The sequence below is a fragment of the Pomacea canaliculata genome, linkage group LG13, assembly GCF_003073045.1.
Source record: "Pomacea canaliculata isolate SZHN2017 linkage group LG13, ASM307304v1, whole genome shotgun sequence".
NCBI lineage: Eukaryota > Metazoa > Mollusca > Gastropoda > Architaenioglossa > Ampullariidae > Pomacea > Pomacea canaliculata.
Genome location: NC_037602.1, coordinates 18907491 through 18920907, shown reverse-complemented (window position 1 = coordinate 18920907; position 13417 = coordinate 18907491). Strand labels below are relative to the sequence as shown.

General features: G+C 35.5%; 1 protein-coding gene across 10 annotated transcripts in view; it reads left to right on the top strand.

Moving 5' to 3' along the window:
• Positions 1–12256, top strand: part of LOC112553559 (multiple C2 and transmembrane domain-containing protein 1-like) — a 73874-nt gene extending 61618 nt beyond the window's left edge. For 7 of the 10 annotated variants that reach the window (XM_025220853.1, XM_025220858.1, XM_025220854.1 and 4 more), the window contains 9 exons: positions 162–263; positions 1016–1210; positions 1978–2103; positions 2710–2757; positions 4321–4353; positions 7575–7681; positions 8226–8335; positions 8955–9052; positions 9228–12256. In XM_025220853.1, coding sequence (XP_025076638.1) covers positions 162–263; positions 1016–1210; positions 1978–2103; positions 2710–2757; positions 4321–4353; positions 7575–7681; positions 8226–8335; positions 8955–9052; positions 9228–9293 — 885 coding nt within the window. In that variant the 3' untranslated portion in view covers positions 9294–12256. Of the gene's footprint in view, positions 1–161; positions 264–1015; positions 1211–1977; positions 2104–2709; positions 2758–3445; positions 3461–4320; positions 4354–5067; positions 5083–7574; positions 7682–8225; positions 8336–8954; positions 9053–9227 lie in introns of all 10 variants that reach the window. The other 3 variants (XM_025220856.1, XM_025220855.1, XM_025220857.1) reach the window with 3 other exon arrangements.
• The last annotated feature ends 1161 nt before the right edge of the window (positions 12257–13417 follow it).

The window sequence follows — 13417 nt, the reverse complement described above, 5'->3', positions numbered from 1 at the left end:
AAATGTCACAACAGGAAGTAGTTATAATACTACTTAGGTTATAGATTAAACAGTTATGAATATAGGTAATAAAAGATTTGTTTTATTTTGTAACTTCTTAAAATAATTTGCAACAATTATCAAAATTTTATTATTAATGCTTAAAATTTCTGTTTGTTTAGGTCAGATCAGGGGAGGTGCAATGGTATGCACTGAAGGATAAGAAACTGATGCACCGGGAGAAGGGATCCATACAGCTGAAGATAGACTTCGTTTTCAATCATGTGAGATGAGACATCAATCCACTATTCCACTTAATAAAGTCTTGGGGGAAGGGAGGTTGGGGGAGCATGGAATCAAATAAAAGAATACATAAACAAAGAAAGAATACAATTTTTACAAATTAGATTTTCAGTTCAAAAACTGTACAGTATAGTTAATCTTTATTGTCCACAACAGAGACACAAATTTTCCTTTGTTTGGAGTTCCCTTAAGCAATAAACTAAACAAAATATGGTCACACCTCACACACTCATACAGTTACACACACTTAACTCATACAGTTACACTCACACTTAACACTTTCCCCCTACCCCACAACTCCAGTGATGATTGTCAGAGGCACACCTGCACACACACAAAACTAGATGTGTATGTTAGTTCTGTTCTACAGTAGCAGATGATAAGAAGGACAGTAATGCACTCTTCTTGGAAACCAGTTGTTTTAATCCTTATCCAGAGAGTAGCATTAGGAAATATAGTGATGTAGTGGGTAAGAGGGGTCTTTGATGATGTAAACAGTTTTTACCCTCAAAGCCCGATTTATAGATCACCTACTTGTCTTTGTGGAAAGCTAGTGATCTTGTTGAGAAAATTCTAATTAGGATACTAAAAAAAAAATTGCAAGAGATATTTTTGTATCAGAAAATAATGTAGATTGCAGTTTATTACAATGTTGTTTGCAAATAAATTTTCACAGCATAATAGATCTAAGGGTCTGTTCCTTATGGCTTATCTGTTCTCGTTCTTGACCCAGGTAAAAGCTGCCATACGCACTGTGAATCCAGCTGAAGAGAAGTTCATGCAAATTGAACCCAAGTTTAGGATTAACACCATGAAGCGCAATGTTGATCGCGTCTCACAGCTAATAGGTGTTCTGTTAGATGGAGGTCGATTCCTGCAGAGTTGCTTCAGCTGGGAGTCCACATCACGCAGTGCTACTGCCTTCATTGTGAGTTTAAAGTGTCCTCAATTAAAGTGTATTAGCAGTGTTAAAAACTATTTTACTATTGAAGTTACTAATGACACTGGTTTATTTGTTGTTGTTGTTGTAAAAGATAGCTATTATTTGACCAACCAATATTTTTAGAAATATTTATGCAACCTGATTAGAAATTTGTTTGATTAGCAAATACTACTCTTAGAACTAGTCAGTCATTCCTTGACTGGTACCTGTTCTTGAGGGGAGCACATGGATAGATGCGGTAGTGGACAAGGCCTGCCACATGCCTGTTTTGGGCAATAGGGGTCAGGTCCTGCACAAGACAACCAGTCCAGTATTTGATATTTGTAAGCCAGTTCCTCCTCTGGCCACCATGGCATCAACCACCCTCCAAAGGTACCTTGAAGGACCATCTTCAACTAAGTGTCATGCCTGGCCAAACTAGATCACACAAAGTCCTTGGTTTTATGTTTTATGTATGAGATCTGGAGCAGCCTCCTCAAGCACTTTCAAATGCCTGGATTTTCCTCTGTGCATTGCCAAGCAGACTCAACATTTCACATCCATAGAGCAGGATCAGTACTACAAGGGATTTTTACAGAGTATACTTTGTGGTAAACCTGATGTGACTTTAGAGCTTTTTTTTCCCAAAAAACCAGTTGAATTTGAATATGTGTACTGCTGTCTGCATGTTCCTTGGTTTGTAGAAGTTTTTAGTACTTGCCTGGGACAGTTTCATGCTTAGTAGTCTGTGATTTTTTTAAATTTATTTTTAGGCATTTTTGGTGATCGTCTGGAACTTTGAGCTGTATATGCTACCCATCAGCCTTCTTCTGATTTTTTTGAAGAATATGCTGGTTGCTCAGGTGGTAGGTGCCTTAAAGCGAGAGCCTGTTGAGGAAGTAAGTATGAGGATATAAGCCCAAAAATAGTCACATGATCAGCAAATTGTCATGATGGTCATTTATCAGAATTTACAGTCAGGAGTGAAAGATATACATTTAAACTGCACTCTCAGATGCCTCAGTTATCAGTAAATGTGTGTTTAAAAGGAAGCTCTACTATTTCCATAATCCATTTCTCTGCCTAAATCTACACAGAACAACCCCAAACCAACATGAATCATAAGAATTCTTGTTTGAAAATATAAGTAAACTGTCGCATTTATTAGCATCGTTGTACAGTAGGCAGTTGTATATGTATATTGAATAAACAGATTGATCAACAAAAAAAATTTAGTACATGCGTAGCTCTCACAGGATGACATTGTTTTAGAGTGCAAGGTTGACGGATGTTGTTTTTATAGGAACTTAAGAATAAATGTATCTGTTTCTTCTGTGTGCTTTGAAGGCCAAATATTTACTGTTACATAGTATTTCACTGATATGCTTAAAATAACCATGATTTTTATCTGACCTTTCCTACATTCCCATCACTGACAGGATTCTGTCAGTGATCATAATATATTCTTGTTAAATTTAACTTGTATTGTACCTTTCTTCTGACAGGATACCAACGATGATGACGATGATGAAGAAGAAGAGGACAAAGACAAGGTAGACTTCTATCATTCCTTTCTTCAAGAAACTGCCAATGCTGGCTTCATTAATATTATTATTGTAGTATTTTTGCAATATCTTCCTCTGTTTGGTCTCCCTGTATTGAGGCAAATTTGTGTAGTGACATATGTTTGTGGATGTGTCAACTCCATTTCTGGAAACTGTGCTGTTTGGCCTCTCTCTGCCTTAGCTCCTCACATTATGCATGTTTGCAAAATACAGGACATTTTTAAAGGTCTAGTGAAGTGCATTTTTTTTTCTTCTTAAAGGGTTGAGTATGGTGGGAAAAAGTGTGCAACCCCACCAGATCTTTAAGCTTCCTTTACAGGGAACATTTTCTCCATATAACTTTAGTCAACCTTGGTGTAATCTGCAAAGGGGAGTTTGGTTCTGATGAGGGAAGTAAATAAAAAAAAAGCTTGCATCATTAAGATAATGATTACATAAAGCAAATAATATGTAATTCTAGAGAGGCATAATTAAAGAATTCTTAAAAGGAAATTGACAGGACTGGTCACAAAATGTGTCAAACATATTATCTAAATAACATCAGAAATAAAACTGGAAAATGTAATGGCTGTTCATAACCCACAGAAATATTTTAGCATCTATTCTTCAGGGGTTTATAATATTTAATATTGTTTCCAATGTATTATTTTATTGTTTTTGTATTGTCTTCTTTTAGAATGCCAAACCAAAGGTAATTTTTTTCACTCCAGCCTGAAAAAGGTGGTGTACTCCACTTCTCCCTGAGCTTCAAGTAGATTAACTCATTATACCTTCACTCTGCCATCTGTTTTTCAGATAGCTTTTAACTTGCAGCTAGGAATTTTAAAAAAAAATGACAATAGAGCTGCAGATAAATTATGCATCTGTTCAGGGTTGCAAATCCTGTCATATCCTCATCTGCCGCCTCCACCCTTTCAACAGAGACCATTGCCTTGTCTATTATGCTTAATTATGCAGAGTATTGCTAACTGGTATCTTGTCCTCATATATGCTAGGTACTACATTTACACATTATTGTATATTTTGATTTTATATGAAAAATTATCAGCTTTGCTATTGCACATAATCTATGCTTAAATGGTTTTTGGTTTTATAGTAACGTTTTTGAAAAATAAGATGGTTGTCTTCAGGGTAAAATAAAATAGAAAGCAACAACATTCAAATTATTTAATTTCATGAAGTTTTAGTAAAGATTTCCTAATTGTACATTGTGGTCAAAATTTTGATTGTCTGCTTGATCATAAGTCACATGATGATATGTTTTAATTGCTTTCAGCACATCTATCCTATCTTTTTCTTCTTAGAGTGATTTCTAAACAGAAGATTATTATAACATTTGCCAGACCATAGAAGCAAAAATAAACAGAACAATTTCCTGTGCTCCTGTTTATTCACACTTCCAGATTCTTGATATGATCTCAAACAGACAACAGATTTTCTTTCTCATTCTCACAAACACATGCACCAGCTGTAAGATGTTAACTGTGTTGCATTAAATTTATAATGGCACATTCACATTTTATAAAATTCTACTTTTTTGCTTATGCACAGCCTAATATCTACAAGCACTTGGTTCCAGATATAGTGAGGATGTTTGCTTGTCAGCATAAGCCAAGAACTTGTTCACATTGTTCTCTTTAAAGAAGTTGGTTGCCACAGAGTTAGATAAAATGAAAGAAGATAGCTTAGTTAATTTTTGCAGATGTGTTTAAAATATTCATGAAGATTGTGGCAGCCAGCTTCTTAGACTTGGTTTGCTTTATTTTGTTTTCTTTTTTTAAATCTGTTTCTTTGAACTATTGCCTTAAACATCCTGCATTCACAATTACTACATTTAGTTTGGAGAGGATGTTTTTAATTAGATAAGGGAGTGGGATAAGCTCTGTAGATATACATATTTTTTCTCAAAGTATGAAATTAAAAATAACATTTTTTCTTAACATGAAAACATCTTCACAGCAATTTAGATGTTTATGTTTATAATTATTATTGTTGCGTTGATTGATATATTTATAGGAATAACCTCATCCAGCCATTAACTTACACTAGAGAGCTTAGCACTACAGCTCTGTTCTAGGTTTCTTTTGTTTGTTGTTTTTTAACTAGGGAAAATTTTAGTTAAATGAATTGTAAATGGATAAAATATGTCTTAGGAAGTGTCAGAGTATGTGGGTACAGCTTACCAGAGCAAGGATAGTTACTTTACTATTGCAATAACTTTGAATACATAGATCAACAGAGATTTAGTGCAGATATGTGTAAACTGTTCTTTTAAGATGGTATAAACTGATTTTTCAGTCTGATGATCTGGAGGTAAGACATGGTGAACAAATAGTGCCTTTTCCTTTGGATATCAGCATAAAGATAGAGCTGTATGCGTGAAATATTTTACACCACAGATCCTTACTAATGTGTTCACAGTTTTTATTCACCTTGTATTAACACAACAGAGTGTGAGCTGTTTAATAATCTGCATGTTTGATTATAATAATAGAATTTGTAGAGTGCATATGGAGGCAAGCTCAGTGGTTTCTTATTTTGGGTAGACACTGACCATAAAACCCCCAAAATTTATATAGATTTATATAATAAGGGTTTATTTGAATCTTTATTGAGTCCAACACTAGGTTAGCCCAAAGGGAAAGCTGATAGCCAAGTTGCTAGATGACTGGCATCCAAATTAGAATGCGCTGGCTCAATTCCCTATTAGCTCGCAAACTTCTTCCAGTTGACCCAGCTGAAGGGAATGGGTACATGACTCATTGGAGGGTTGGGGAAGATAAGGCAGCAAGGGAGAGGAGATGGGCACTGCTCTCATGTAAAGCTGGCCCCAAGAAAAGTGAGGTCTCTAACACTCCCCAACGACCAGAATAGGTCAGGGGAGGATCTTTACCTTTACCTTTTTTTTTTTTAAGCCCAATAGTAAACAAGGACATCATCGGTACCTGATCAGTAGGAGGCTACTCTTCATCATGGAAGCAGAAATCTTTAAATTTTTGGCATGTTAATAAGAATTTAAACATTACTGTTCTAACTTTGCATGATATGAAATTTATTTTTTAAAAGATATGCATGCCTTTAACAAATCATTACAACTGTTGAATATCACAACCAGGGCTGAGTTGTATAGAGTTATTTAAGTATAGGTGGAGAATAGATTTTTTAGAAATGTTATTAAAATTCCTAAAAAAAACATTTTGTTGCTCACCTGCTGTTTCTAGTCCATACTAAAAATAAAGGAAGATGGGGTTGGTGTCGGTGGGTAAATGTTTTCATTGTTACCAAATAACTGTTGATTTTTTAAAAATGAAATAATCTGTGAAAAACATCACATGTGAAAACAGATTTTTATGATGGTGACTGCTAGCAATGTAATAAAGATTACTTATTGAGTGCTGTTCCCTAATCGCTTACAGTGCTTTTAAAAAAAAAATAGCACACATTGTGATAATAATAACAGCATAACAAGGTTCTGCATTATTTAACCAGCAACCACATACTATCAGTCAAAAGCACAATAAGTGCAGCTTCAGCTGCTGCTTAAACAGTAGACAGCAGGAATCCTATTTTTAAAAATCTTTTCGGAATTTTAGGGTAAATCTGGAGAATGTTTTATCCTTTTTAGGGGGATGTTAGTTTTAATGAAAGTATTCTGAATTAAAATTGGTGTCAGATAAGTTAGGTCAGCCAGTCCAGGTCAGTGAATAAATGAGGATATTGAACTTTAGATACTGTTTCACAAAATAGGAATGAAAATAACACCCATCTTTTTTGAAAGACTAAACAGAAAGCTTGTGCAGGAAAAATGGAAAGATGTCTTTGATGTAGATAAAAATATTAAAAGTTTGCACACTCTTCAGTATGGTCACTATAGGACAGGGCCACCGAGAGGCAACACTGGCCCCAGGGTAGACGATCTCTCTGGGCCCCGGGGTAGACGCATTTGTAATTGTAAATTATTTTCCCAGTATATAATATGCTTACAATTCGATTGTCAATATCTACATTTCATTCAGTAACATAATATAGACTGCAAAAATTAGGACAAATGCACTAGGATGTACATCACTACTTAAAAATAGTCGTTGACACCTGAGTGGTTTTTAAATAAGCAAAAATGACATTAAAGGATTAAAGTTGTAGTGCCCCACTCCATAGAAAAAACCTTAAGAGTGAGGAATGTTACATCAACCTTTCTTTAAAAGAAAAAAGAAAAGGAAAAGAAGAAGGGAAAATAATCTGCTGATAAAGTCCAGGCCCCCTTTACAGCCGCGGGCCCTTTTACACCAGACAAACCTGTCCCCACCTCTCGTCAAGTCTGCTATAAGGCAGTCTTGTCCCACTTTGTTTGATACACTGATGAGTGCTACTGTAAGAGGCAAAAGTGTTGGACAAAGCTGTTCAGAGGGAATCATTATCAAAATGAAGATGACTAAATTAATTTATCTGTGTTGGTGTGATTTATGAGATATTTAGATTGAAATATGTGAGCATTGTCATGGCATAAATTAAATGTCATAGCAAATGAGTGGAGCAGTTTCAGAAAAGTACAAATATTAGAGTTCATGTATAATTTAATTATAGTATATTTAAGGGTGGTCATTTAAAATGAAAATTCATTTTTACATACAGAACAGAAAAAAAAGTTGAAGTTGCATGTAATGTCCAAAAGGTTTTCTGAATCCATCAAAAATACTTATCAGAAAATACTATCAAATATTGTAAAGATCATTGAGGGTGAGATCTCTTACTGTTGCAAGTCAACAAACCATTAGTAAGTTGTCATATTTACTGTATTTCTGAAGGAAGAGAAAAAGACATTCAAGGAGAAGCTTCAGTCCATTCAAGATGTCTGCCTAAAAGTGCAGGAGACCATGGACATGGTTGCTTGCCTTGGTGAACGCATCAAAAAGTGAGCTTTTACCCCTACATTTGTTTTTCCATAAAGATCAAAGAAAGATGACAGAGATACAATAAAAAACATCTTTAGAGCACAGTGTGACCACTATCTTGTAATCAGTATGAGCTTAAAATAGTGGCCACTGGACCTTGTACAAGCATGAGCTGCTTGTCACCTACAGAAGACAATACAAACAGCATTATTCCGACCTCACTGGTTTGGGAGAGGGACAAGCAGAGAATTGTATTAATCCACCTTGGACAACACTAAAGCAGACACATGCCCACAGAGAAGTTTGTATGTCTGTTTTGTCTTAAATTTAAACAAAAGGATAAAGACAGAACTGTTTGATCTAGTATATGTGGCTGAGGTGGTGAAAATGAAATTGGCACTAAAGAAACACCACTTTTAAATGATTTGTATTAGCAAAATAACTATTTTTTAAACTCTTATACTGGTTTTCCTTTACCCCAAGAAGTTTTTGAATTCTGAGTTCTTTCTTTACTTTTACAATGACATTGTTTATACTATAAACATTTTTATGTCTGTTTTCCAGTACCTTTAACTGGAGTGTGCCATGGTTGTCAGCACTTGCTATGGTGGCACTGTCAGTGGCTGTTGTTGTCTTGTACTTCATTCCCATCAGGATTCTTATATTACTGTGGGGTAAAGAAAATTTCTAATTTATTAAAAAATGATCATTAATTAGCAGATTGCTAGTAGCATTAGTTCTTATGTGATTGATTGGTATTACAGGCCAAGCAACTCATGATTTAACAGAAATACACTCTTTTATCATTTCACAGCTGATAATGTAAATTTATGTATGGTTGCATTCAAGTAACGTTTTACTGGTGTGAAGAAACTCATTTTATAATGAAAATAAATGCAAAATTTGTACAGCCCACACTCACACTCCTTAGGAGCATGCTCTTAGCACTTAAGAACAAGAACGAAACATAGACAGCATACGAGGGACAGGAAAACAAATAGCATGTGAACCAGGGCTTCTGCTAAGGCTAAATTCTTTGGGGTCCCAGGGACCCCTTCTTCAGATTTTTAAGGGGTCCCTGTTCTTCGCCCAAATTTGAATGGGACCCCATCGACGAAAATTGAAGGGGTCCTCCGAACTTTTAATGCGTACTGTACGCAATTTTTTGCGTAAGCGGAAGCCCTGGTGAACTATAAAATAATAAACAAATGTACTAAACAAAGAATAAAATCAAATAAAGAAAACACAAAGAGGAACCAAATAACAAGAATTTACATGTTTTATAATCCATAGGAATAAACAAGTTTACCAAAAAGCTGCGCAGTCCCAATGCAATAAACAACAACGAGCTTCTGGACTTTCTCTCTAGAGTGCCATGTGACAGTCAGTTGGTGAGTTCTTGACAGTGGCGAATACCATCTTTGCAAGAATGTCAGAACTATTTGGCGAAGAACAAAACAAACATAAATGATAACTGAATGAAATGTATAGACTTCTCTTAATCACCACTACTCAGTTTATTTCATAAAGTTGTTGCTTACATTCTACATGTTTCTTATTTTCCAGGTCCAGTACCGAGAGTTTCGACCTGATGAAACAGTCAGCCCAGGCACCAAAAAGAAACGCTCTTGACCTAGGAAGATGAAGACTTAAATTATTTCTTAGCATCAGCAGCTCCATTAAGCTGAACTCAGGCTCCTCTCGCTCAAAGTGCCTTGGCATCCTTTTTGGCTTTTTATTGCTCATTCTTACCATCTTGTTGTGACAGTCAAGGATGGACCTATCCCTCCCCACAGCAAGATGAAAGTTGGAAATAAATGCCATGCAATTTGCTGCTACTCAAAACTCTTGACCTCAGTTTGCTATGTGCCATGGTATCTAGGCATGTGTGCAATAGGCCCATTCCACACAAGCATGGCACCAGCTATGTTGTGTGATGCTGAAGTGACAAAAGCAGGGATTGATTGATGTCACTTTTGGAATTTTCTGATCTAAAATTCCACTGAAGTCTTCATGTTGAAGTTATAGCAAGATGTAATTCTTATGGATTTTTTTTTAAGGAGGGATGAACTGTTATCACTATTTTTAGTGATCACATTATGTGTGTATGAAATGCAAGTCTTCACTGAGTGAAAATTTATCATAAACCAATAACTGTGAAGAGTGGGTGCAACAAGGCGGTTTTTTTTTAAAATAGATAACAATGTAGCCATTTTCTTCTCTAAGGATTCTCTCTGCAGATTAGAATTGTTGTTATTTTACATGACTTTTGTAAGGCTACAGTGGACCGGTGACAACTCATTTCAGATATGCCAAGAAATTTCCTGTGTGGCCTTGTTTTATGGACAGGACTTTCTTCTGATTTGTAGTAAGCTTACATTGACTGGCCTATTCAGACAAGGTACTGTTACTGTACAGTTCTGCATTTATGGGTGATACAGTAGACGAGGATTTCCTAAATTAACTTATTCAGATTCAGAGGTGCACATCCTCAGTGATTGCCACAGGTTTACTTGCCTAATGTGGACATAAACAATTTCAGATGGTAGGAGTGCTGGAAACAATGGGATGCCTCTATGGCTTTTGATGGTCTGAGGGACTCTTAGCATGACGGCACTCGACCTGATGTTATGTGAAAAGGGGTTTAGTGTATAGATTGAACAGAAGCTAGACCTAACTATTGTGAAGGTGGCTAAGGGTCACATAATCCTTTCATGATGATGGTGAATGTTTTTTAGGCAAGATTTCATTCCACCAAGCTGCTTATCCTTATATCCATTAAAAGTTTTAATACCCATTTAAAATAAATTCTCACATTCCTTACATTATTACAATTTTTTTAATTAAAATGTCGATAGTCGTCCTCCCCCAAGAAAAAAAAAATCACGACAGCATGTGAACATGTGAGCACAATCATGGTTGTGTTTGTAGGTGGTGATACAAGAATAAATAGTATGAATTTCATTGCACTAGAATATCTCACACAGATCAGGTTGAATGAAAATGAACTTTTCACTCTTTGCTCCCATGAGAAAAGTTTTACACATCTCAAATGCTAACTGTACAGTCTCCTTTTGAATTTTTTTTTTTTTAACAGAGTGGATGGGTAATAACTTACCAGAAAATGTACATTACTCACAGTTGTATGACAAGAGAACTCAAAGTGGATTTTAAGAGCTACGTAGTGTGAATATTGTTAGTTATCGGACAACAGTATGTGTTCAAACTTGTCTTCACGTTGGTGCTTGTAGATGAGATCAAAGCTAAAATTAAATGTTAAAAAAATAAATAAGGATTGTATGCTGTTCTCATTTGGAGCTCAAGAATCTCAGTTAATGTGTTCTTTGTCAAATAGTCCCCATTACAGCTTTTAAAAGAAGTAGGACTATACCCCTGTGATGATCTTGAGTGGGTGAGCTTCCATCGTCAAAGAGTTAAACAAGCCAATGTGATTGTGAAAGGACTGTAAAAATGAGGGTGCTGAATTGAGCTTTGACTCTTTAACTCGGATGTCCAAAGGCTGCCTGCAAGAACTGTCATGCTTTATAATGATGCTGTGAAAGTAACTGCAGCAAAGGACATAACCATAATGCTGTACATGGATATAAATGATCACATTTTGACAGGCACAACATTCGTTTGCTCAAATAATTCATGCAATATATTGAAATTAATGTAGTGACTTTACAGTTCATATCATTTTTATCTCATTGTTTTCAGATGTCTTGACTGGCCTGTTTTTATATTAATTCTACTGCCATAAGAATGTTCAAATGAATGTGTGGATGGGAAATGGTGTTTTTGTCCAGCACAATACAGTTTTCTTTACATTGCACTTTTAATAACCGTCAATAAACAACTATTGAATCTTTTACAATAAGACGTAAAGTTCTTCATATCACTTTTCATTCCTATTGCAAATTTTAGATAGTTGAGGTGTCCTGATTTTAAAATAGGAAAGATTTTTGCAATGGGATGTTAGCCGAGTGCTGTTTGTTTTCTTCCAGTTCTACATCTTAGATGCTACAAATGTCAAAATAATATTCTTTCTCATGAAGTAGTAATGTTTAAAAAAAAAAATTAAATGAGAAAACGGCAAGGCTTTTTATGTGTGGCAGGCATACATCATTATATCCCATGATTTGAAGTTTTCAACCCTATAACTTCAAGCTAAAATCATAGTGACACACATTGAGTGCATTAATCTGACCAGGAACTCTTCTTCAGCACTTGAATATTTTTTTTCTTTAACCCTCTTAGCACGATAGTAGCTCTGCTCTTGTGACCCAAGAATATTAAACTGTTTATTTTCTTGGGTTATTGCTGCCTTAGACTGAAGTCATCAATTTTCATTACTTTTATAGCAAAAGATGAGGCTGTTTTTCTTTTCAAAATGTATGTTTCTTAATCTAATGTTTTACCTGAGAGCAGTAGAGTACAATAACAACCATCTCCCTCTGACGTCTTCAACATCTCAAGCTATGCGCCATTATTTTATTATATAATTATATTTTTATGCCGTGCTAAGAGGGTTAATTATGGTTGTGAAATTTGAAGCTGGTTCAACCAACATAATAAAGAAAACTAAAAACAGTCTTTACTTTTTACAGTTCTGGGTTTCTTGCTTTGCCACAAAGTTTGTGGCTTTTAGACTAATTATATTCAGCTTGCTATCAGTTTCAAGTTGTTGCAACAGACACAAAACGTCAAAGGTTATGAGAACTTCAACCACAGGTAAGTTTATATGCAGACCTTGTGTATACAAATATAGGTGTCCTGCACTTTTGTGGTAAAACAAATGACTAATAAACATAAACTTAGGTTGAAGTTGGTTTTTCAATCTGTTGGCTTCTGACAGAAAAGCCTTTGAACAAAAAGGTATTCTGGAAAACTTGCTAAAGTCAATAATTCTCTTACAATACATGCTATGAGTGAAATAAGCTTGCATTCAATTTGCTCAACAAATAAAGGTGGTGAGACAGCGTGCACGTGAGGGATTTAAAAGAAAAGTGTATTTGTAAGATGAGCAGCTGGTCTTGTGATAATTATCTTGTAAGACAGAATGGTATTTTACATCAAAAAGGAAATAATGGGATGTAGATGTTCAGAGAAAATGCAGGCAGTTGCCTGCAGAGATAAATACAGCACAAGCAGCTTCTACTAAATGAGTACAGATGGGTAGTGTAGACAATGGAGAGACATGGTTGTCCTAGCTTTAGGCACCGGAAGAGCAGCAGAGGTCTGTACCTTCTACAATTTACAAATACAGCAGGTGCAAGGAGTAAGGTCCAGGTAAAAAACACCCACAGAGTACTCATAATAGGCTTAACATGGGTTATGTCAGCAGTAGCGATAAATCCATGATGTTGCTTTTGGACAACCTGACATTCAAGTGGACTGAGAATGATTTGTTGTTCTCGAGCATAAGAGGGTTTCCATTTGTCAAGTTTCAGTTTTTTCTGTACCATCACACTTTGATGCCACAGTGAAAACTTAATTGAAGTCATTCTAGAGGGAACACAAGTAAGGAGGAACGTGTACAATTACAAGATTCTAGTGTAAATGATGACTCTACTGCACAAAACATTGCTGTGTGGGAGGGCTTATTACATTAGAAGCACTCACATAAAAGATTTACCAGAAATTCTACTCGATATAAAATTGAGGAAAGGAATCAGTGAAGAACAGATTAAGTAATTTTTTTTTTAATGCTTAACAGTTTTCCTGTATGCTGGCTGGCTGCAACATAGCATCCT